Source organism: Pygoscelis adeliae, unplaced genomic scaffold, assembly GCF_000699105.1.
Source record: "Pygoscelis adeliae isolate BGI_AS28 unplaced genomic scaffold, ASM69910v1 Scaffold248, whole genome shotgun sequence".
Lineage (NCBI taxonomy): Eukaryota > Metazoa > Chordata > Aves > Sphenisciformes > Spheniscidae > Pygoscelis > Pygoscelis adeliae.
Genome location: NW_008825302.1, coordinates 1039081 through 1064953, shown reverse-complemented (window position 1 = coordinate 1064953; position 25873 = coordinate 1039081). Strand labels below are relative to the sequence as shown.

At 40.3% G+C, this 25873-nt stretch overlaps 1 protein-coding gene across 1 annotated transcript in view; it reads left to right on the top strand.

The window, feature by feature from the left end:
* The window catches only part of CTNNA1 (catenin (cadherin-associated protein), alpha 1, 102kDa), a 104251-nt gene that overhangs the window by 56114 nt on the left and 22264 nt on the right, over positions 1-25873 (top strand). The window contains exons 8-10 of the mRNA XM_009330012.1: positions 759-911; positions 14775-14867; positions 25510-25666. Coding sequence (XP_009328287.1) covers positions 759-911; positions 14775-14867; positions 25510-25666 — 403 coding nt within the window. The remainder of the gene's footprint in view (positions 1-758; positions 912-14774; positions 14868-25509; positions 25667-25873) is intronic.

Sequence of the window (25873 nt, the reverse complement as noted above, 5' to 3'; positions counted from 1 at the left end):
GCCCTCTTGGAAATATGTTATCTGTTGGTTTGTTTCCAGTGGGCAGTGGGCTTGCCTGCTTGTATTTAGCGAATTAAAAGCTGGAAGCTTCCAGTGCCTGGTTCACAGGGAAGCATGGGGTGGAAATGTAATCCCCTATTAACTGTGTAATAAAGATGTTGGATTCTTAATCATCCTTGTGGCAAGAGAGATTTAAAAAAAAAAAACAAACCCCACCAAACAAAAACTACTCACATTTTATGGATTTTGAACATAATCAGGTATGTTTTATCATTCTGATGGTATTCATGTCAGAGAGCTTATTTTCTTTGAGGACTGTATTTATGTAACAACAATCTTTTGTCTGTTTGGTTTTTAAAGCAATATATTCCCCTTTCAAGTAAATGTGAATATGGATCAAGTTTGCTGAAAAATGTTTTTATTCCAGTAGAAAAATAAGAGTTAAATCAGCATGTTGTTTAATCAGCTGAGGGAAAGCAGCAAATTTACTCAGACAAAACCAATATGAGCTGCTAAATCAATATTTGTGGCCAAACTGGTGACTTGCACTTATATAACTAATCCAGTTTTTAAAGGAGATTTAATTTAAATTGAAGCAAAAAGCGTATAGACAAGACTTAGTGCAGGGAAAGCCTTGACCACACAAAGGAAAAAGGATCAGCGACAGAAGTACTTAAGCTCTACATATTAATACAGTAAAAGGAAAACAGCAGTGGAACACTACTGAAAAATATCTCATTCTTTTCTTTTTATTTTAGCTCCGCAAAGCTGTTATGGACCATGTATCAGACTCTTTTCTGGAAACAAATGTTCCGCTTTTAGTATTGATTGAAGCTGCCAAGAATGGGAACGAAAAAGAAGTTAAAGAATATGCCCAAGTTTTCCGTGAACATGCCAACAAATTGATTGAGGTAAGATGGTACAAATAAAAATTAAATTATCACTAGTTAAATTAAGGCAAAACTAGGCAAAACACATTTTTCAATTCTGTTGAAACAAATAGCAAATTCTGTAATAAATTTGCTTTTAAAATTTTATTATAATGAATTTAAATACAATTTAATATTTAGATATTGAAAAATGTATGCTTATCAAAAAGCAGCAGCTACTGTTACATAGCCCATGTAGTTTTAGGTGTTATACAATGTGTGTATATGACGCCGTTACCTTTACTTGATTTGTTAATTGGAGATGGTGATATGAAGTAAGGGAGACTGTGGCACAACTCTCCTGCCTGTACAATGTGACCCGTTCCTTGAAGCCTGGAGGCTTTTTCTTTTCAGTACAATACTAGTGAATATAAACAGGCCTTTTATGTGAAGACTTGTAGAATGAAAACCTGCCTGTGTGTGTGTAAAGAGCAAACAACGGACAAAGAGAAAACTCGCAATAACAACAAAACTGATCCCTGCCACCTTTTTCTAATAAAAACCCAAAGGCTCTAAAATGGATGTTACTCCAGACTAGAGCTAATCTGTGTGAAGATCAGCTTAAATGGGACCGACCTGTCTTAACTAAAATACACTGAAATCATTAGTCTACTATTAAATGTAATAGTTTTCCAACAGGCAGCACGTTTACAAAGAACAACATATGTTCATACCCTGTATTCATAGATACATCTCAGTAACCTTGTCCTCTTGCCATTGTTTTTGCATGAGAGTTTTGTGCCTGCTGATGCTGAATGCCAAGGAGTAAACATCTATAGGTATTGTTGAAGAAACATGCCACTAAGAATAAACTTCACAAACTCCTCCTGTGCACTTCAGTACGCTTTGAGGCATCAGCTGGCTCATGTGCTTAACCTCAGCAGCTACCTGGGAACAGTCAGATACTGGTTAATGTATTTTTGCTCTCTTGGTATCACTGTGTTTGATAACTGAGTCCGTGTCGCCCAGGCTCATCGGGAATACATTCAACACAACTTGACAGAATTAATTTACTCACGAAGAAGGCTTATCGAACATCAGTAACAGTAGTTTCTGACTCTTGCTCAATATATTTTTCTCACTTTTTTAAAGCCTTAGGGGCTCTGAGCGTGGTGCACAACTGCCCGTAGTCTGGGGTGCGTCAAGCTAGTCCAGCTCTTCAGAGTTGCTGTCTAAGCAATGAAAATCCTTAATTCTTTGAAAGTATCCGTTCTTCACTTTTGGCCTGCTATGTTTCAGTGTAAATGCTATCTTCATATAGTTTCAGAGTTATTTTATTCTAAATTTTAAGTAACTAACATTGTTTGACAAAACAGCAGGTGGAAGACAGTGCTGCTGTGCCCCTGTCTAGGCAGCAGGATACAGCTGTGCCACGTGCAGTAGTGGGAACACTTTGAAGCAAGTTCTGTCTAAAGCTTCCCTTCTTCATGTTGCAAGCCTAATTTATCGAGAAAGTTATTTTTAGGGCTTCTTTACAGGAGAGGTTGACTGGCATAACAATAGCAGTGCCTATTCTGCCATAGTTCTGCCACCTCTTCAGTGAATGTGTGGTGTCCACACACAGAGTTTATTGGCATAATTACAAAGGAGTAATTAATTGTGCTGCTCTCTCCGCGAGTTTCCCTCCCGCCCTTGCCAGGTGAGCCCTTACTCCCTGCCTCTTCAGAATACGTGTGCTGTCTGAAAAGCAACGGGTGGCTGTCCTCACTGGCATTAAGAGCAGTTTTTACTGACCTTACCTTGTGTGCAAAATGCCAAGCTGCAAATGAGTTTTACAGAACCTGTATTCAGCCAAACAGTCTGTCTTTCCAGAAAGACTATTCCCCTGAAAGTATGCATTAAACAATATTTCTGACTGGCATCAAAAGGTTCTGCTAAAATGATATGCTGCTGCAACAACTTTTTGAAGGCTTGCTTATTGCTTTTGCTGTCTAAAATGTAACTATAGCTATAGAGTAGCATGATCTAGATGGCTTATAAACCTCTTCCATGAATGTAGATGGATTAATGTATACGCTTAGCTTCAACAGAAGAGGAATAGTACTCCTGCAGAGCCCTTGTCTCAAGGGGATGGAGTGCCACCACGGAGTCGTATGCAATGTCAAATTTACTGTGAAGGAAGATGGGTTGGGGTGGGTTGCACTTACAATGTCTCGGCATGTCTCTGCTAGAATGGAGAAGGATGTTTGCGAGTTCCCATATGATTCTGCTCTTGGGCAGAAAACTCAACTGCAGGTATCCAGAGAAACAATAAAAGATAGTGTAAGAGCAGAACAGAAGATGTTCCACTTGGTGAGATGAGAAGTGATTGCTTCCACCTGTTTTCAGTGGAAGATAAGTGTGCTGGGGAGTTTATCGTAACTACCTTCAGCAGTGCTGCTGAGTGACTCAAGACATCAAATGTGACAAAACAGCTGCAGTGCAGAATGGAGCTGTGTTGTGTATCACACCGTGATTGACAGGCTCCTGTGTTTTAGATGTAGAAGAGAATGTGTCCTTTCCTTTAATGCTAGGCGATGGGAAGAAACGCACTTAGGAGACCTGCTCTGCACTTGCCAGATCCCCATCTGAATTAGGGAGAAGTTTTACACCTTGGATTTAGTACCTCTTTGTCCTGTGACCTGGAGGAGTCAGTGCTGCTCTCCTGGTGAACCAGCCACTAGAGGGGACTGTAATTTTTTTTGACACTAAACTGTTGCAGGTGTTGGCTAGACGGGAGGAGTGGCAGTGCTGGTTCTGCCCTGGGTTACCATAGGGAGTTCTTGCTCCTGCAGCGCAGAGGTGTTTATGGGCCCTCCGAGTAGCTGTAAAGAGATGCAAGCACATGATTTGGGTAATTTTATTTTGAAACGTTCCCTTCTTGGCAGCAGAGCACTGTCTCCTTTGTGGTTCCTAAAGTCCAGGCAGCCAAATTTGACTAAAAGGTGCAATAACCACAAAAATCTGATTTGCCTGCTGGGTCTGTATCTTCTAGGGAAACTGTACCAAAGCCGTGTCCCAAAGGGCTTCCATCTAATTTGTTTCTCACGTAGTAAAATAATAACCCCCTTACCGTGCCTTTTGAAAACCGAGTAATGGTAAAATAGTAAAATGAGACTTGTCTCAGTTGAATAATACATTTCAAAGATAGCTTTCAAAATTGCTCTGTACTAACAGTCCATTAACTAGCTAGCACTCTGCCTGAATTTTGTTAAAGGAGTTTAATTCAGGAATTGAGAAACCAATTTACATGCAGCACACAAGAATAACAGAAGAGACAGCATTTCGGGAACCAGTGTAGGAAAAAGTTAAATTCACTTCTGAACTATGAAAGTCTTCCTAATTTACGGATTGTAAAGTACTTACTTGCGTTCCAGTGGTTTTTATGATGGTAGGTAAAGTAGCTTTGGGTCTCCAACCTGTAACTTTGCTCTTGAGGAAAGACAGCTTGGCATTGGCATCCTTGGATTTAATGTTCCTCCCTAGAAGAATCTAGGCTGTCCTGCAACTTAGTGCTCACTTTTAATGATGTCACTTAGCACCACACTGACTTTTTGTTCGTCCCAGTCTTTGAAGTGTGCTCGTACACAAGTTGCCTTTGTACTGCTCCCTGTAGTCACTGCAGTGACTTCTGGCTGTTCTCTGAAAAGTGAAAAAGCCATAAACGTTAAGAAGAAACTTTTGCTACACTATTGAATGCTTTGACAACCTAACTTTTATTTTTCTAATTTGTCACTGTTTTATACTGTGTAGTTTTAATGGAAAAGTTTTTCAGACCTTAAGAAATTAGCTAGTTAAAAGGTAGATGAGGACAGAGTCCAGGTTAAAATCTTCCAGTAGCCGTTTGTTTGCTGAAGAATATTTTGGAAAGGGAGAGTTTGTAATTCCTTAAAAAGAGCAAATAATCTTATCTTGTTCTGGAACCCAGTACCCCTGTGTCAAATGTTTTTCTCAAATTTTATTTTTAAGTCTCTTTCTCAGAGAAACTTTGGTAAGACCAGGGAGGCGAAAGCTCTCAATATTTCATAAGCATCAATTTTTTTCCAATTGCTTTAATTTATCTCAAAAGACTGCTCTGTGCCTTTTTTTATGCTCTGGGTTGTATCTTGCATATGGAGAGATGATTTTCTCATCTTCAGTGAAAACCCAGGAACAGATGCAGACTGAAAATTTATTTGCTTGGAAAGAATCACATTTGGGCACTTGCAACTCCATAAGCTATCCATAGCCTCTCGCGCTGACATTTTCCCCTTCTGTTGCCCTAACTGTCTAGCCTGACGTCCTAGAGTAATTCTTCAGACCTCAGTCGAAAAATACCACTCTCCAAAAGCCCAAAGCCTTGCACGCTTGCAACATTTTTATTGCAATTTATCCTGACTTGTCCATACTTGCAGCCTATATATTCTTCAGAGAGTCTAACAGCTGCAGGTTTTTTTTACATGTGAAAGGCTGTTAAAAAAAAATCTGAAGTGGATAAAACATAGCTTTAGTTTAAAATAATAGCTAGCTTTTGGACTTAAGACACAGCAAAGGTTTTGAAAAACTGAGGCTTGCCTGAACTCTGTTCATGAGAGAGAACTTACCCGGGCATAGATAGTTACCTTTGTGATAAAGGTATGCACTCAGTGTTTGTGCATTTTATACATTTATTAAAAATGAAGCATGGAGTTGAAGTATCCAGCAGATCTAGAAATAAATCTGGTCTCACAAGATTATCCTTTGTGTCTATTAGCCACCTGATTTCCAAAGTTTGTACAAAGTTTATAAAACTAGCATCTTTGGAGGTGGGAGTGGACTGGCTTTGCTCATTCTTTAAATATTCTTTCATCATGCTTGCCATCACAGGTATGTATCAGTACTGAAAGACAGAGATGATGTATCTTGGGTGAAAAGTGCAGACAAGCATAGCACTTGACACTCAAATCAAATATTGACTTGGAATGTTTTTCTGAACCTTTGGGCACATTAATTTCTCAAAACTTGGCATTTTCCAGGCTGGGTCATTGTCAGTCATTACCGTGGTATGTGAGCACCTATTTTTCCTGTTCAGTAAGCTAATTGGGGGGGGGGGGGGGGGGACCTGCAAACTCAAGGTTGTCTTTTACTTGCTTTTGATTTTAAGGTAATCGTGTATTGCAACGGAAATGTCCTTGTGCTATGGTCTGGAGAAAAGAGGCAGGGTTAGTCCAACTCGAGACTAATTTCCCATTTTAAGATGGAGAGCAAAATGTCTTTTCCAAAGAACAAGCACTTCTTCTGTAATTTGTCTATAGATAACCTTGGCAGCAATTTAAAACAAATGTCTTCAGAAAATGACCAGTATAACTCTAATGTGTCCTCTAAAGTCTGACACTCTTCAAGAACCAATGCACTTTCCTTGTAAGTTCATTTTATTAGTCAACTAATTCATAAATAAATTAAATTCTACTTGTAGAACATGCTTTCCTTACATTCATAATCAGTAAAGTAGGAAAGCCTCAGCAGAAAAAAAGTTCTTCCATTTTCCAGCAAAACTGGATATACAAATTTAATACATCATACATAAGTAAAGGCAAGTGACCTTTTAATTGGATAACTTTTGTTCTTGTAAGGCTTTTTGTGAGGCCAATCTTCTAATGCTACACCAAATTATGTATGAAAGGGTCTGTAGAATGCTGGTAGAGATTAAAAATCATGTTGGAAGAGGAATAAGAGACTCCAGGATAATCTTTCTATCTGGATTTCATTATAAGTACACATGGGACAAGCAAGATAATCGGTAAGCTGACAGTGAAACTGATGGGAGAGATGAAGTGATTGAAGATGAATTTGAACCCTCGCATATCTGGACAGCGATTGGGGTGTTCGGAGGCATTCTTCTATTTGAAAGTCATCCTGGTTAGCTGCCGCTGCATGGAGGAGCGGCATTTCTGCCGTACCTTTTCCATAGGGGCCCTCATTATGTTGGATGACTGTTAAGAGTGTGGGGTTGGTCTTTAAACACTTGGGCCAAGGGAGATGTGAAGGGTGTAGAAGTTGGAGGTGAATGAGGTTGTGGTTTGGAAAAATGTGTTAATGTCCTTTTACCCCACTAGAAACAGCCCTGTATTTACTCTGTTCCTTTTTCCTTTGGAAACAGAGTGAAGCATTTGGGGAAGGGGGAGTCTCTAAAAGAGGTCAGGAAGTATAAGCCCGGTTGAGTATAGGTGCTGTTGACATGATGTCTTCAGAGGGAGGTAAAAAGCAATAGAGTCCTGGCCTATTTAATTTTCCAGATATTTGAGTCTTAATTCCAACAGCATTTTAAAGTAGCTCTTTAGGTACAGCTTATAGATGTGGCATAAATGTTTTAATTCTTGATATATAAAAGCCTTGATACATGTCTGGATTTTCATCATCTTAGTCATTAGCAATATTGGAATATTAGTCATGTACTGTCATCAAGGAGTTGCCTGAAGTCTGTGTAGAGCTCATTCCTCTTACTATTTTGTCACCTTCTTCAGGAGCATAATGTACTTACAATTGCCATTAAACTTGCCATGAACAGTTGTCTGAATTGCCAAAAACTGGTTTAAACAGCTAATGATAGGCACCAAGTTGGAAGCCTTTAGTAAGACCATAATGCAGCATGCTCTGAGTGATAAGCAAAATGAGATTGGAAAGAATTATGATTTCTGCTTTGATAAACAGAGAGGCTTTTTTGGATAAGGATAATTATTCAGGTACTGTCCAAATATCACTACTAGAAACACTTTATTTTAAAGAAAAACATTTGTGTTGCTAAGAAGCAGCTAAGGTGAGGATTCACTTTGAAAGTTTTAGCTTAAGATCAGATCTGCATTACATACCAGTGGTGTGATTTCTGTCATGGTAGCTCAGATCGACTTGTGTAACTAATGTGTTTTGTGCTTATAACAACATTTTATCACTTTAGCTTGTTGTCTGAGGAAGGAATAGTTCCCGTGCCAATAGTTACATCTGCTGCTACAGCTGCATCTATGAGGGGCACGGTGCCCACGTAGCACACTGGTATTCCTTTACCAGCTCTGCTCTCTGTCAGGTCTATAGAAAGGATAATCTACCAGTCTGGAAATAAAGGTATTCCTGTACTGCTAGCATTTTACTACCATGGATATGTTTTATGCTATAGACGTATTAGTTCCCTTCAAACACCTCTTCCCCCTCTTTGATAGAAAAACTTTCCTGTTGGCAAGAGGGAGAAGTGCTTTCCCTTCTGCACTTGCTGCTCAGTAAATGGAGCCCAGTTTGGTTTGTCGTGATGCACAAATTATGGGTTTGCCCAACAGTGTGAAAAATTCCCCTTCTTCATGAAACCTTGACAACAGGTGGAGTTGCACTCTGTTGGAGAAGGACATTTCCTCTGGGTATGGAAGGCGCTCGCCAGTGTTGAACAGAGCTTTTGCGGGACAGCTGTACCTAGAATGGCACCAGGTAGCTGGAGAGGTAGTTGGAGACAGCTCGTTTAGGTTGAGAGCCAGATGCAAAGCTGTATTCTTTAGCTAGATTTTTAGACACGCAGACACAACTTAAAAGGTGCAAGTTTTGAGATTTGATCCCAAAAGAAAGGTGGTTACCCATGAAAATACTAAGCAATTGCCTCAATATTATAGGGAGCAGAAAGCACACAATATATTGTCTCTGATCCCCTTCCTCTTTCAAGCAGTTGCCAGCCTGTTGAAATAAAAACCCTGAACCCCCCGTTCCTCATTGTCTAAAACTTTTGAATCAAAAATGGAAACACTTTGCTTGCCAGTTTTGTTCCATCTAGCTGAAATTTCTACTCCATGTGTTTATAACCAGACTTGAAATTAAAATTGCTCTCATCTTCTGCATGAGGTTGCAGAACTCTGGAAATAGCAGTTATCTCAATTTTAGTCCATCGATCCCCTCAGTGCTTTACGTCTGGATTTTTTCTTTGTGGCTTGTTTTAAAGATTTTTACTATTTTAAGTTAATACATTGGGGTTCTCTTGCCCACAACAAGCTCTTGCAAGGTACATTCTGTGGAGCTGCAGCCACTTGCAGCTACTTAAGTCATATAAAATCAGAGTAATTGACAGCGTGACTCCCTGTAGCTTCCTCCAGAGTCCCTATGGACTTGAACCAAAATGCTCCTGCCATCCCTACATGCATTAAAAAAGTGAAACTGTTTTCTGTAATTCATAATTGGCTATGCCTCTGCAAAACTAGTGAGTTTATAGAATTACAGCTACAATGCAGACTTCTCCCTCATGCAGTAGCTATTAGGACTGGACGTTAAAATGCTCACATGTGTCTTGAATATTGTAGTGTATGAGTGAATTAATAAATGTATGGACTTATTGAATAATAAAAGCCTTTTTTTGAGGGATGGAAATTACATAATTGACACATCTCTTCTGAGAGTCCTCAGTTGCCACTTAGTTTTGCCAGAACAGTTGTTTCTGCACATAAAGTAATTTCCTGGGCTTTGACCATCACAAAGTGAATCTGGAGTGTTTTCTTAATATGGGGGAGGAAGAAATTAGAGGTGGTGTTTATTGAATTTTGTGAGAATATCAGATACACTTTCCTTTAGCAGGTCCTCAAGAGGAAAATGTTGAATTGGCTGCCTGTCCATTCTTTTTTTTTTTTATTTAAAATGGGGGATTTTAAGCTGCTTAAAAGTGGTAATTTGCATTCCCAGAGAAATTATAAAATAAAAATAAATAGAACAAGACGTTGGAGTTTTGAAGTTTAATCAGAAATTAAAATGCCAGGAACACCTTTGAAAAGCTTTGTTTCCATGCTGTTTAAACTCCCAAATTTTCTGTGTATAAATGAGTATGTGTGTGTTATTTTTGCACAGGGGCTTGTGAGCATCAGTTATGAGAGGATACTGGTTAATGTTAAACTGAAAAGTTGAGTTTTTTAATAGGAAGACCGTGTGAAAGCGCTTACTTCTGCAATGCTATTTTTACAGCTGCAGTTGCAAATGAGAGTAGTCAGACTCTTAGAATTCAATTTGTGTATGTTTGTCTCCTGCATAGCGATATATAATCCTTCTTTATAACAATGCTGTGTGGCAGAGACAGCTCTGACAATTTTAAGTTATGCAATAATAAACACATTACAGACCCTTCCTCGGATTACACCATTGCTGGATGATTGCATTCAGCACCCATTTAGGAGGCCTTTGTGTATTTGACTTTCTGAAGAAGCTGTCCTAAAAACATGACCTGTAAACAAGGAGGAAAAACTTGGTGTCGCTTCTCTGAAGTCAATCCAGGTGCACGAAGCAAAGACTTTAATACAACCCTTCAGGGTCAGCCTTTGAAATCCTTGAAAAAGAAGATGTAATGAGTTAGAGATTATAGTTCCTTTTTTCTCTTGTGTTTTTTGTCTCTCTTACTGAAAAAGCAATTTTCAATCCTTTAATAAACAGTTCCATGTAAAGTAACCCCTCTACCTAAGCTAGGATGTCAGTGCAAAGAGAAAGTTTAACAAGTACAAAGCTGTAGCAGCATGTCTCGATTATTTTCAACAGTGTAATTTAAGATGATTAGCGATAACCCCAATCTCATGTAGTTGAGGCTGCTCTAGTCTTCGAATTGCTGGAAGACATGGCTCCTTAGTCATTATCTGAACAAATTTCAAGTTAAAGAAAAGAAAATAATAAAAATGCATTTCAGGTGAAAAAGGTAAAAACTGCATCTTGTCAAAGGTGGCAGTTGTCTACAACAGCTGACAACACAAACAGACTGACAAATTGTCACTAATGGAGGAAAAAACTGCTTTAGAAATGTCAAGATTTTTCCTGATTTAAAATTAGTAAATTCTGAAGAATCAAAATAACTAGAGTTTGAGATGGAACCACTCTGTGACAGATGGCACAATATTTTTTTATATTGGAATTATACTTTCCTGTTGTTAACGTATTCTCTATTGACCCTTTGCACTGAGATGGTGCCTACCTCTAGAAGGAACCATTAAGTAACGCCTCCTCCAAAGGCATCATCTCATCTTGTGGTACTCTGATGTCATCGTTAATACCAATCAGATTTGAGTTTCAAAAACTGATCAGTGCATGAAACCCACTTTCCAGATCAGTTCGTCCAGCTTGGTGTTTTACTGGGTACCAGCTCATTAGTTCAGTCTGTAGAAATGTCTGTGTCTGTGCACTTCTCGCTACTGCTCGGTGCATTTGTCACTGGGGTAAATTTGAGCTCATTCATCTAAACATCAGCAGCTGCTTTGGGTCTGTCCTGCCTTTTGGGATACATGAAGCCATCTCTGGGAGATGGTTGTATACTTTATGAACTATGAGAGCCTTGATACTGCAGCAAAAAGATGCTTTTAAATTGGTCTGTCGGTGCTGCAAGAGGTCTCTCTGAACCGTGTCAGTCTAATTTCTCTAGTCTGTCTTCATTCCCTATGTATTTTAAACTTTTTTCAAGAGATTGCTTGTTATGGCTGATTACATTATTTGCGATTTTTTTTTTTTGTCTCCTTTGCCTGTGCCAGTGGTGCTTATGTGAAGGGGCTTGATGATATTGAATGGTAAGAATGAACAAATGCAGCGGGAATTCAATTGCTATTTTGCTCTCAAGCACAAGTGTTCTTTATAAATCAAGTCTGGCCGCTTACTATGTCAGTCAGCTACGTTATTGGAGACACAGAGAAATGATTTAAGGGAAATTTTTGTTTGCTTGAGGTGCTCTATTTTATTTGGAAGTTTTAGAAATGTATGGTTTTGAAGTGCTCTGCATGCTTTAAAACAAATTTGGCCATAGTTGATCTTCATCTCAGCTGCAAAATCCTAGGTATTATGTGTACCTGTCAAGTAACTGGCCAGCAGTACCCTGTCCTCTCTACAGACAGGGAGTTTGGAGTTATTTGTCAAATATCACACAGGAATTATTTGATGATGGGTTCTTTCAGGTACTCTTAAAATTAAATTTTTTCATCGTACAACCATCCACCTCAGCTGGTACATGCAATTTTAGAATTCATGCTGTAGAGCATCTGATAATTAATGACAATTTAAAATACCTCATTGTAATGTCATTTACAACTTGATTAATTAGTTGACATAGCTCTTCTTAAATTTCAAATTTAAGAGGTTTGTGAATGTTTTCCAATAGTTTGAGAGTCTTCCCACGAATGCAGTAAATGCTGGATTGCTGTGAATTTAGGGCCATGTCCTGCAGCACTCTAAAGTCATCTCCGCTGCTGCCACATCCCTGCTTCGCTCTGATGTTCAGCAAATAGTTTGCTGGGAAGTTTGTGTGCTAATCTGGCAGAGAAACTAATCCACCAAAGCGAATAGCTTTCTTTTGGACAAGCATGCTGAAATGAAGTGTTGAGATTTGGAGACGCAGCAGTAGGATGGGATGTGGCAGCCAACAGTTGGATTGTCTTAAACTGCCAAAGACCCTCAGTCAGGGAAGCACACACGCTTCTTTCATAAGGGTTGGCAGTCCCAGTCGGGCAATTTCTAAAGAAGAATTGCCATCAGTGAGGTATTCAGAAGAAAAATGACTGTTCAAAAATGACTGTGCAAAAAAGCAAAATTTCATCGTACCATGGCAGGGACACTCAATTACAAACTTCTTTGCCTCTCTGTATTCAGACAGAGCGGGGTTTCTGTGCGCTTGATTCATCACACTTGGCTTGAGAGAGAGCACAACATCTCCAGATATCGGAGAGGCTGATTTTGTAGTGCTTCAATGTCGCTTTTATTCAGCCCCTACTCAATAGAGCTTTGTGTTCTTCTCGCTCCTAGAGATTGTAACTGCTGCTGCGGAGGCAGAAATGATGTGGAAATATGGACCATAAAAAATATTGGCAAACTGGTGTTTCTCAAAAATATGACCTGTGCTTAAAACAACAGCAAAATCTTTATTTGACTTTTAAATCATGGCATCTTATTGTCTTTTGATTTTTTTTGAGCCTCTAAACGAAAGCATAATATACTGCAGCTCGCTGTGAACTAGGGATTTAAGATATGGCAAATCTACAGGGGAAAAAACCCTATGTTCAAAATAAAATCCCTTTCTGATAGGGCGTTACAGAGAGTACAGCTGTTTGGCGGCAGTGCCGTGCAGAGAGGAACTGAGCTGGAGGCTGTAGCAAATGTGGTAACAGAAGGGAGGGAGAAAAGAGCCTTGGCTAAGCCGGGTGCGAGCTGCATGACCTTGCAAGGAACTGAAGACTTACTGCAACTCCACCTCTTAATGTGTAGGTCTTGTCTATGAAGACTAGTGGAAAAGAAAGTTGAGGAGTAGGACACTAATATTCCTGAAAGCTGGCAGAGTTTTCTATGTCGTGTTGATGCTGCCTAGTCTTTCTCTCAACTTCAGTTTGTTTTCATCCAAATATATGCCGTTGCATCTGTTTACTTGGTGGTTCAGGGTTGGAAACATACCTCTCTTCTTGACAGCGCATGGCTTTGTCTTTTGCAACTTGATTTGGAACTGGAGAGAGGAAGAGGCTGAGCGCTTTGCAACGGGAACTTGCTTTTTGATCCCAAAATTAATAATGGGATTGATGAAAAACACCATTCAAGTATGTTGGCATGTGGTTGACGGTTTGTGGGACAGTAATGTATTCTGTGTGGGAACGTCTGTCATAAGGGAATGGCTTGGGGAGGGGGAAAAGCACACGATGTAGCTGCAGATACTACTTCAAAATGACTTGTATATGAATGCACAGGATAGTTTAAAAAAAAGGGAGAATGGAATTTCCCCAGCTTACGGAGAAAAGTACATGGAGAAATCTGGTTCACTGGTGTTACTGAGCATCTGCTGGCTTGTGATGATGCTTTTACAGCACATTTACTGGGGGGTTTTGCAGGTTGCTCTGTCTCTGAAAGGACAGTACTCGGTGTTCATCTCGGTTCACTTTGTGCTATTTTTACACCTTTCTGTGTTCAAATGGCTCACAATAACATGCTTGTCATTCACCTGTCAACTAAGAAATGTAACTTACTTCAGACTTCCTTCCCCTGAGAGTAGCTCCAATATGAGGAATATCTTCAATTACCAAAAAAATCTGTGCTGTCCCCTTCCTGTGTGCTCTTAAAAAGCAGGTGTTTACAAAAGGTCCTCTGTTTCAAGATGACCTAGTTAAGGATGCTGCTGTGCAGCAGGCCAAGGTTTTGGAGTAAAGTTTTTTAGCATCACGAGATGCTATTCAGATTTTGGAGAAATCGGCAAATGGTTTTATTCGATGAATCATAAATGGAGGGCTGGAGGAACATGTGCCTGATACCGGAGTCTTTGACTAGATAAGAAGTACATCAAGTAGTTTAAGCCGATGCATTCAAATACCTGTATCCTGTCGCAGAGATGCACTCTGTGCAACACCAGCAAAACAGCTTGAGCTTTGCGACACCACTGCACCGCTTGGCTTGATGAGCCTCCAAGTCCTTTTGCATTAACACGCAGCAGGATATAGAAATGTTTCAAGAAAAAGGGAGCATCCCTACGCTTACGGACATGAGAAGACTTAATCCTCTGCATGGGAGCTGGACTGGTTTTTTAATTGTGTGATTGCTGCTGTCTCACTCGAGTGGGAATGGGCTTTTTAACTGTAACTTCAAGTGCTGCCAATGATGCTCTTGTACATTTTACTGGAGAGAACTTAACCAAATCAGTGGTAAAAATGATCTGTCTGTCCTGTTTGAATGACTGTGCTCTTATGATCTGATGTGTTATGATTTTATGGCCAGAGAAGGAACAGATGTCATTAGTGGTTTCAAAATTGGTTAGAACTGAACAAATGTGGATGCTTTGTATTTCATGATGACTTACTGCTGGTCACTGGGGGCATGTAAAAAGTTTCCTACAGAGGGAAATAAAACCCAATTCTAACAGTTGTGTTTTGTTTTCTCCCACCTCTGACACAGGTTGCCAACTTGGCCTGTTCCATCTCAAACAACGAAGAAGGTGTGAAATTGGTTCGCATGTCAGCCAGCCAGCTTGAAGCCCTGTGCCCCCAGGTAATGAAGAGCGTAGGAACATAAGACACACCCTAATAAGTGGGGCAACTGGTCCTGCTTAGTACACGTTCTGGCCTCTTGGTGTCTGTCTACGGACTTGCTGCAGGACTTGACTTTTTCTTCAATATATGTAGAGAATGAAATGCAGTGTAGGCATCAAGACTTAGACACTTTAAAATATATGACAAAGTAATTAGTGATACGAATGGGTCTTTTTTACACAACAGCTCTAATTTCGGTTGGGCAGGGTATTCTAGTAACCTGCGAGACAGTAAACTGGTGAAGCTTCAGTGGTTTACTGTGCACATTCATGTTGCAGGAAGATGTCTTGTGAAGACACTACTACTGCTCCTGTGCATGCTGTAAGATGAATTATAGATACATCATCTTTTCCCTGAGTAGAATATGAATATGCCAAAAACATCTTCTTGATAGAGTAGGATCAGAGGAAGCTTGCTATGCGTGAAGAGTTTGAACCTGGCTGAGACTACCTTTTAATTAATAACTTTTTAATGGAAACAAGGAAATTAAGTTTCTATAAGCGCTAGATTATCCTCTTCCATTTTGACAGCCCTGATGTTTTAAATGTCAACAACTAGAAACTTGGATGAACTCCTGAAGACTACAGTGCACTGTCAATTCTTGTCGTTTACATTTTTTAAAGCAACAGGAAATTCAGATCTAAAACATACAAATAAGCTGGTTTTGGTAACGAGGAGCTAATGGAAAATAAGTACTCAAAAAAAATTGGTCAAATGGCATTTTATGAAAATAAGGTGTATTGTCCCAGGATTATTTGGAATTTGTTCAGGTTTTCCCATATATATTGGTCCTTTTAAAACCAGTCAAAAGGAAGAGAGAGATGTACACCTGTACCCGCCTCAGCAGGAGGGGAATTTTGAGGGAATAGGTGAAGATAGTGTGAAGAGCAGGACTATTTTACCTTTTGTATTACCTTTAAGTAATAGTGCTATTAAATAGGTGAAGATAGGCACCTGAACATAAAACATTAAATACTATCTAGGAGGCCTTTTGGCATCCTGGGGTGGACTTCTATGGTTCCCACTCCTGGATCAGACCCTGGGGCCGGTGCATCAGCTGCATTGGCTGTGCAGTTCTTTGCCTCCCACGTCTGGGGCAAGTGGTGTGTATGCCTTGTTAAAACCAAAGGTCAATTTTTACAGTTGGAATAAAGCATGTGGAAGAAAAAGCTTTTAAAAATACGTCTTATCTGGTATAAGGGCTTGCTCTTTCCTAAAGTAACCAACTAGGCTGGACGTGATTTTCTTTTCTGTTATCTCCAAGAATATGAGTGTCTAATGCATGTTGCTCCAAACAAACACTGATGCTTTTGAAAATAATAATCTTAAAGTTAGGTTTTCTTTGAATCTAAATGTTTCTGGTAGTTGTCCAGGTCTGGGGGTGTGTGTTTTCCCCTCCCCATTGCTGAAATTGTGTGTATTTCAAACTCTTCTACCTTTGCTTTTCCAACAACTGCTTATTTAAATAAATCTACTCCTTTATAAAATAAACACCATGACAGTCAACATGAAGTTATTAACAAACTATAGTCAATGGTCACCAAATTGTAGTCACATATACTGAAGTGCAGTTGTTACCCTTTGAGTTCAGGGATTATGGATAATACCTTTAACACATATTGGAAGCTTTGATTATCTATGAATGGACAAGGGCTGTAACTGATGGATTTTGGCTTACAAAGGTCACATATCTGAACTTCCAAGCCTGCAGTTTTAGATGCTCCACTGCACAGTCTTGCCTTAATTTCAGGGTCGTCACCAAGAGGTTGGTAAATGACACTATAGATGTTCATAGTACTTGTAAGAGTGCTTTTCTATTACATTATATGTTCTCTGGTTGATTCTTTAATGCTCTAAGTGTTTTAAATGTCTAAACTGTTTTAAAAATGGCATCTGTGTTTTCTCCTAAAAGTACGGAAGTTTGTCTTACGCCAGTCTAAGCGACGCAGCAAACTACCGTCCTCCTCAACTGCATTACTGAACAGTCCCCAAACTTTGATTATTCTGTATAATCTCTAAATGCTTCTAGATATAAAGAACAGCATAGTGGGATTTTGTTTCCTTTTTTAGACAATTATCTGTTTATTTTGCAGTTTATTCCTGATGAGATTCGCAGCTGCTTCTTGAATCCTTTTAGGTGGCTGTGCTGAACAAACATGTGAATTAGGCATAAAATACAGATTTAATCCAACATTATCTGCTTTTTTTTTGCTTAAATGGTATTTTTCCGGAAAGATGCTGGATTCGGAACGAGTCAAGTCAATCAGTAATTACAATGGTCTCTGAAACTCAAGTGAATATATCAGTATCACACAGAAATATGATGTATGAAATTTAATTCAAGATATTGCTGTGGTTGAAAGGATGAAACTGAAATTTAATGCACTTGAGTCCCAGGTAACCTCTTAAATAGCTTAGCTGAGTAGAGGCCATTCTGGGAGTAGGGAACTCCTGGTTAAAGAATGTTTTCTGCAGAAATCAATCTGTAGAGTTAATTATAAAAGCTGTATATCAAATAGAAGCAGTTATTCGGTCCCTTGCCATAACTAGCCTTTTTGAGCCAGCGGCAGAAGTAAGGAACATGCAACAATTCAAACTGGTTAGGGAAAACTTGGAAGTTTTGTTGGTACGGACAAGAAGTCACTCATTGCCAATGTCACCTACGGGTTCATACGTTCTTAGGTTTGTAATTTAATTCTTTGAGGAAAAAGAAGAGGTGGAAAATTTTTCGTCTGAGAAGTCTCTACAAAAGCAAGCAGTTAAATTTGTTTACTGTGGCTATGTTACTGGAAATCAGCTCTTCCTCAAGAGTAACATCATCCTTCCTGTTTGTGGGTCCCCAGCCAATTAACAGAAGTTAATGTGAAGTTGAAGACTTAATGTGATATTTAGAGCTCCCTTTCAATGGTGCAGAAGGAAATCTTAGGAAGAGCTTTGCGTGCTCCATAGTAGCCAGCTGGGTGACTTGTGTTACTCTGGGTTTACAGGGGAGAAATAAGGCAGCATTAGGAGGTCACTGGTGTTTTTCTTCATGAAGCCTTACTTACAAACCTGCCTGAATTCTTTTTTTGAGGACATACGTTGCTGAAAGTCTGTGTATCGAAGTGAAACAACTTTGTCCAGCATCTCGCAGGAGTTACCTGCAGTCCTGCAGCTTCATGCCTTGCTAGGTGGTGGGGGAAACAGGCCAGTCTATGGTGGGTTAAGATGAAGGAACAAAAGTCCTCCATCACTACAGTTAAATGTTTTTAAAAAAATGCTTAAGATGTCTTTCATAATGGAAATGGAAAAGTACTGCTGTGAAATGCTTGGAATAGTTGTTCGTGCTTCCATTTGCCTAGCAGAGCGCTGGGGGAAGTTTTCTTTGCCTTCTTGGTAAACACAGAGCTTGCCAATGGTAAATTAGCAAAAGATTCTGTTTATCTTGACTCGCAAACCTGGATCCTCACTCGTAACTCTGGCTTCTGAATTCTGTTTCCAAGAAGTACTTGCTTTGGGAGCCTGCAAAAGCTGTTTTGTAACAGCATTTTGCATTAAAGATGTCTGAGAAGAGAGCTTAACCATAGGAGTGTTTCTGATCATATAAGCTGTAGGTGTTTAGAAAGCAACAGTGAAAATGCCCCAGTACAGCTCTTGAAAGGAAAGATTTTTTTTAGCCTTTTGATATGACAGTCTGCTGTCACTTGCAGCTGCTTTTACTAGCTATATGTTGACTTTCTCGTTCTTTAAAGCCTCCATGAAGTTCATCTATAGACTTCTAACCAAATTGCAGTTAGGCTGAGAGTTTTAGAAAATAATTATGGATTAGAATTTCCATCAGGTGGGTGTTCGCTTCTGCCAGCAAAAGCTGGAGCCCATTGCCCTTGAGACTGATCATCTTCTGGGAGGTGGGTTGCAGGAGCAGGGTAGACCTGCACCTCCCTGGTGTGGACACGCAGGACCTGTTCTCCCATCTGTAAGGCAGGGCTCGCTGTGCACCAGTTGGCTGGTTGCCTTTCTCCTCTGCTGCCCCAATAGCGCACCCTCCTTAGAAACACTGGGAGGGCACCAGGCAGTGTCTCTGCCTGTCCTTCCCATGCTCCCTTTATACCTACCTTAGCACAGACAGCGTGTTTGGCGTAGCTCGCTATCCCCTGCACAGTCAAGTGAGTGTTGCCTATTAAACAGACTCCAGATAATTCTTGGATTAAGTTACATTTTTTATAAAAATAAATTGGCTCTTCTTATATTAACATCTTGTTTTAATAATTGCTGTTCCACATCCTTACATTCCAATTTTGAAATGCTTGAGAAGCAATTTGCTGCTTATAGATTTCTGATGAGGCAGATGGTTACATACGCTGATCACACCTACTGACACAGATAGACAAAATACCAAAGCATAAGGAATCCCGTGCAGAGGTTCCAAATAGCATGAAAACTTTTGTTTAAAAGTTGCAGCATCTTAGAGAAAAAAAAAAAAAACTTCCAATCCACCCCCTCAAATCAACCAAACCCAAACGTGACCGGCAGACTTTCTCTCCTCGAGTCCCCAGTTACTGCCAGTTCCCTGGTGGCAGTTGGAGAGGAGGTAACTTCCTTTTTCTTGCAGTAAAGACTTAACATCGAACAACTGTCCCCTTTTTTCTTCTCTTTGAAAGACTCAGATTTTTTTTGAATGTACTAACTAGCAGATCTATCTTCAGACTGTTTAATTACAGGTGCTTGAAACATTTTATTGGCATTGAGTAGAAATACTTATATTAAAAACTTAACACTCGGGTTGCAACTTTGTATCATGCAGCCAGCACAGGAGTGGCCATCAAAGAAACAATATGAGAAACTCGAGCAGTTACTGATGCATAAAAAGAAGCAAAGATAGGAGAAAGGGATTCAATTCTGTAGAAAGATGTATGTTAGTGTGTAAGGACCCTATGTTTTCATCACAGGCACAGTACGATCTGTGGAGTGCAGTAGTAGAACAGCTTCCAGAAAAGAGGCAGAGTCCCTGAAACCCTCAAAGCTTCAGCACTTGGAAGTCAGTCAAATGCAAAATGAAGCAACACAAATGGACACCAAAACAAATGGCACCAAAATTCTTGCAGCTTCTACATTGACTGGTACTATAATACCAGTCCTCAGCTACCAATGAAAATGCTTCTTCCGTATATGGGGAAGTTGATAAGATAATTATCTAGACACAATATGTGAACAGTAAATACTTTGACAGTAGTATATGCTAAACTGGAAAAGGTCATATTATTCCAGTAAAAGTGTGTATCTGTGGGTCATTACAGCACTGTAACAACGGGAGTAAATATCTCTGCAGAGGTGCCTGCAGTCACTCTCTGCGTAACTTGCAGGAAAGGAAAGTGCTCAAAGTACCTTTTATGCATTGGAACAAAGTATTGGAAATCAAAGCAAACTTTTCCTTCTTTTGGTGCATCGGCCTCTGTACACTTGCTGGTCACTGCCATTATAGCTAGAGAAAGTGCAAAACAATCTTCTGCCTGTTTTGCTTCCAGGCATTTCGGCTCATCAGATTCTGCAGAGTGCTTTTTGCTGTATTGAAGTACGTAGAGAGTTAGCACACGTAGACATGTGGATGCAAACCTGGGGCTGGATGTAACTGGAAGCGACTTAAATGTCTTGCTAATGAACCTTTTTATTCACTCAGAGCAAAATGCAATTAGGAGCAGGGAAGGAGACATGAGTAGGTTGAATGCTGGAGATAACTTTGGTAAAATTAAATTATGAGCATCTTTTTACAAACTGACAGTAAGCAAGCTATGCTTTCTTTAATACAGAAGAATGCGGGTGTTAAAATCCACCTGAGCAGGGGGAGTCCTGGCTGGGCTCAGCTGGTGTGGCAGCTTTGGGGGGTAAGGTCATGAATTCATTCGTTGACCATTTGGAAAGCTGTAATCTGAGGATCGTGCTTTTGCTTCTACCTTACAACTAGCTCTCTGTATCACAGTGAGCGGCAGCAATAAAATAGAGCAAATGAGGGGCACTGCATGGTACAATTACCAGTTTTGGCAAGTTGAATAAGAGACTTCTTCCACTCAGCCTTGCGCTGAGGTTGCTCCAAAAGGCAAAGCTCAGATCACTGCTCACTCTCGGATCTTCTTCCCAAAGCAAACTTGATCCTGCTGTCTGCTTGACAAGTTCCCTTTCACCCACTCCAGAATAAAACTGATTTTTCACATCCCAGCAGGGGCTTGATTTGTGCATGTCTCTGCCCCTGAAATCATAGCTGATGGGTGGGTGCCTGTGTTCTTAGCTTTTTTTTTTTACAAATGCAAAGTAAGTTTGAAGGTTTGAAGGTCATGGAGCTACTTTCCAGCTCATTCCCCAAATGCCACAAGAAAGCTGGTAAATGAAGATCTTTATTTAAAAACAAAAAACAAGTGAGTTAGGAACAGCAGATGTTTTGGTTGTAAAGAAAAGGTGTGTCGTGAGGAGAGGGGAGAGGACTGGGTGTTTGTTTTAGAGCTTTTGAAACTGAAAAACTCCTCCTTCTCGTGGCACAGTAGCATCCTAAAACCAATACTACAGGAAACAGGGCAAAGTTAAACCAGCTGTACAAAGAACAGCCTCCTGTAAAGGGCAAAAAGTCCCTATCAAAAAGACTGAGGCAAAAAAGGAAAAGTGCTTATAGCCATTGAAATGGAGAGTTACGTGGCTTACAGACATTGTGTGCACTGAGACTATATTAAGCTAGAACAGGTAGGGATTGCAATGCAAAATAAGTAGGTGATAGTTTTCTTCTCCCAAGTGATGCTTCTTCCTTTGGCCATGCCAGCCAAGTGGTCAAAACTGTTCTTTGTAGGAGCACCACCATGTATAAGAGCTTTCTTCTAGCCTCTATCAGCCTTTCAGATGGAGTGCTATAAAGGTAAGGCTGGAAGCCATCCTAAGTTAAACCTAAAAGAATTAATTCTGCGTGACCCAGTGTCTTTAATTTACCCACAAGTATATCTAAGGTTTAAGGTGTTTTCTGTCCTGGAATAGCTGTGCTTTTTAAGAGAGCTTCTGGGCAAAGTAGCCGCAGTCTTGTAACCGAGGTAGAAGTCGCTCTTCAGGGAACCTCGGAGAGTCCTGCCCTGCAAAGGTATAAATCTATAAATTCAGTCTGACATCTTTAGTTTCAATAGGGAAAATTAAAAAAAAGCAGCAGGTTCTTCCCATGAAAGGCATGAGAAGAGGATCTGAGGTACAGATTGAGACATCAATTGCAAGTCTTTTGAATCCGAAGCCTCCCCGATCTTGGGGTGTGTGTTGCCAAGTCCTGGCTGCTGCTGCAGGAAGCTGCGAGGCGGAGCAGAGCAGCTCCAAGTAACTCGCTGGAACCACGTTATCGAACGTTGGGCTGTCTGACTTGAACATTGCAATTGCAACATGAAACAAAGCACCGATAAAAATAGTGTGTTTTCTTGCCATGCTTCATTTCCTTCTGGATAGTCTCAAAATGTCCCTGTTTGATTCTTTTCTTTGTACGACTTCAGTGAGTCATTGTGATCACAGTGCTCTGGCAGCATTTTGAAAAGCTCTGAAATACAGAATATTTCCCTGAAATTGCCAAATGTTTTACATGGAAGCTGCTACATTTCAGGTAGTCTGGCCATGTTCTTCCAATTTTTTGAACTATATATATCTTTCTTCTTCCTGTAAGTTACTCATATTTTAAATTAATTGCCCAATGCTTGATGTTTTTTGGAGAAGCAATAGTGTACTTTAATCAGTCCCTTCCCCCTCCCCCCAAGTGTTCATTTTTAAATAATAAAGGAATCATAGTCCTGCTACACACACAGATTATTTAATATCCAGCATCCCTGTACTTTTCCCATGTCTATCTAAGCATCTGTTCTGTACTGGATACCAGGCATCATGTAAGAGCATATTTACTGAAAGAGATAATTTGCGGGGTTTTGTCAGTAATCCCTGGGACGTTACCCCCAGCAGACCTGTGAGACATGTCCAGGGTAACTTGCCTACGTAAATGTGAAGCTGTACATACTTGGCAGAGCGAAGGGTCTGATCACCCCTGCTAAAACAGAAAGTTGGAACCATTTTGCTCACGGAGATAGAGTATGTGCTACAAAAAAGGACTGTTGAGCTGCACCTGCTGTCTTCAATTTCTTCCTGAGCGCACACACCCCTGCGTGGGTCTCCTAAGCTGTAGTTTGTCTTTAGTTCCACAGTGCCGCTCGATAGCCTTCCATTTCCCCACCAGGTTGTCCTCATCTCTAGCGCTGCTGGCTGCTTTCCAAATGCAAGACATGTCTGCTTGTAAGGGAGCTCTTACGTGCTAGTTTTGCTTGGCCATTTTTTTAAATAGGTTTGCCTTGGCCATGCATTTTTGCTGTTGTAATGTACAAAAAAAATTTCCTTTTTTCAGTTGGACAAGCTGCCTGTTGAGAGGACAATGGTGCAGCTTGTGCCTCCTGCATTTGGATTTAGTGACAACGCCCTGTTTGAGTTTGAGTGCTTTGCAGAGCCCTCTATCTATGACAGCTCTTCCATTACATGTGAAGAGTTGCTTAAGGTGGGCATCTGGGGTTGGACACATGCTGTTGACAAAGATTAATTGTTCAGACAGCTGCTGCTGTCCAGACATACATCACGCAGGTACACAGGCCATATGTTCCTTCAGCATTAATGCTGACCTGTCTCAGTGCTTAAAGGATGTTTTCATATCTGATGTTAGCCATGGTAGCTAGAAGAGAGCAGGAGAAAATGTCCTGACCTTTGGTATTACCGTCTTCTCTGTCTCAGTAGTTAGTTACTAGCAGGATAAAAACTGAGAGCAGATTTCTGGAGCATTGTCTGTTTTACACTTGTTATTTGGATTCACCTTCATAAAACTTTGGATATCTAGATTTTGATTGATAGGTGGATAATTCATTACATCAGCCAGACTGGGGCAAGAAACGGTGTCAGCTAGACTTAAGAAGCAGGGCTCTTGAGCAGAGGACCTCTATTTCTGTTTGATTTTAAGTTTTTAAACATCATTTTCTCAGGTGTTGCAAGGTGTTTTTCAGGGCTTCTAGGACTTGAGAACCATATTCTTAATGGGCAGCGTGAGGGTAGCAGAGCAGCGTGCACCGTGGCTGGCAGCAGGTCTCTCTCTGAAGGGACATCCTGATTACTGCAGCTGCCTACACAGAAGGTGTGACTTCAATGTCTGGTTTGAGGAAGGGGAAGCAGCAGAGGACCCCATGTTCTTCATGAAGGATGGGGACACTGTCATTATTGCCAGGGTTCAAAGGCGTGTTTCATCCCTGGGGGTCTCCTGAACAGATTGCAGCTCATGCCAAATTGTTTCTCGCATTTGTCTGTGTTATCAAACCCATCGAGCTCGTTTTGATTTGTGACCCAGACTTGCAGCCTCCATCTCCAGAGGCAGGATGGTAGCGTGGAGAGCAGTATACCTTTTCTGTGGATTTTCCTCAGTCACTGCTAATTTCTAGCATCCCTCGGGTGAATCAGCCTCCTTCTGCCTGATTCATTCAGTGCCATCGTGATATCTTTGACATCGCCATCATTTCCATGTTTAGTGAGTTGTATATTTTTTTAAATGCTTTGTGACACTTTTAAATGAAGCGGGTAGAGAAAATAGATTTTGGAAAACCAGGAACATCTGGTGCTTGCGTGTTCTGTCCGGCAACTTCGTGAAATTAATACGGTCCTAAAGTAGAGAAGAAAAATTACACATTGGATTTATAAGTTAATTAGCTCTAACTCTCAGGTGCCTGAAAACAAGGTTAGGAGTGTCATGCCTGTCTGACTGCGGATGGTTTCTCATGCCTGGCACGTTTCCAGGTCATTCTGCTGGAGCATAGTGCAGCAAGAACAGGAGCAGGCTTTTGAGATTGCTTTCTTCCCACACCCAGAGAGGCGGTTTTGGTCATTTAACTGATCAATGAGTTGGCACAGCATAAACTTTGTTACCTAGCAGTATGTGTAGCATTTGTTCTGCGTAGAAAAACAAGGATCTGGAGTAAATTAGAGCCTTGGGGTTAGAAGAAAATTAGTAGGGGGGTGTTCAGGAGGAGCATCAAATAGTATCCCCTCCTCCTGTTCCCTGGGTAATCTAGCTCTTCTACAGCCATAACAGGAATCTTAAGGTACTATAGCCATTACTGGTAAGGTATAGAGTAAGGCTTTAAGGAAAAGAGGACAGATTTTGTGTTTGCATATTGTTTCTACTTCAGACTGTGTAAGATTAATCCTTTTTTGACCTTTTTTCTCAGGTTCCGGCGAGTAGCTTAGGAAATGCAGCCTCCAGTGTACTAAATGTCATCTTGTCTAAAATATTTAACAACACAACTTGTGCTCAGAGAACAACACCTTTTTAACATGAGCTGTTAAAGAAAGGTGAAGCTAGCTCGTGTGAATACTTGCCAAGTGTTTTTGCTTCTAATAACTAACCATAATAAATGTGGAAGCAAGTATGAGTTGGATGTGAGAGCAACAGAATAAACACTTTTGTGTTTAAACATCAAGTTCCTGAAAACTTATTAAACTTGCTTTGTTTGCTGTTGAGTTCATTGGATAAACATATGGAAACTAATTGTCTCATTAAGGGCATGTTTTAAAAATCCAGAGGTGTTTTACAGGTCATTAATGCTGCACTGGCTCTGGCTGCTAAACCCCAAAGCAAGCTGGCTCAAGAAAACATGGACCTCTTCAAAGAGCAGTGGGAGAAGCAAGTCCGTGTGCTGACGGATGCTGTCGATGACATCACTTCCATTGATGACTTCCTGGCTGTATCAGGTAATCAGGGGTTCGATCTCAGAAATAATCTTTCTCGTAACTGAGCTTATTCCTGGAAACGGGTGGTTTCTACACGTGTTCTGGAGTCTTCTCGGGTTTTTGGAAGGGATGGTGTTGGTACACTTCACCTGGCAAGCATCATCATCTACCGAGCGAGGTGTGAAAATAGAGCATGAGATCTTGGCACAAGAAGAAGTATTTTTATAG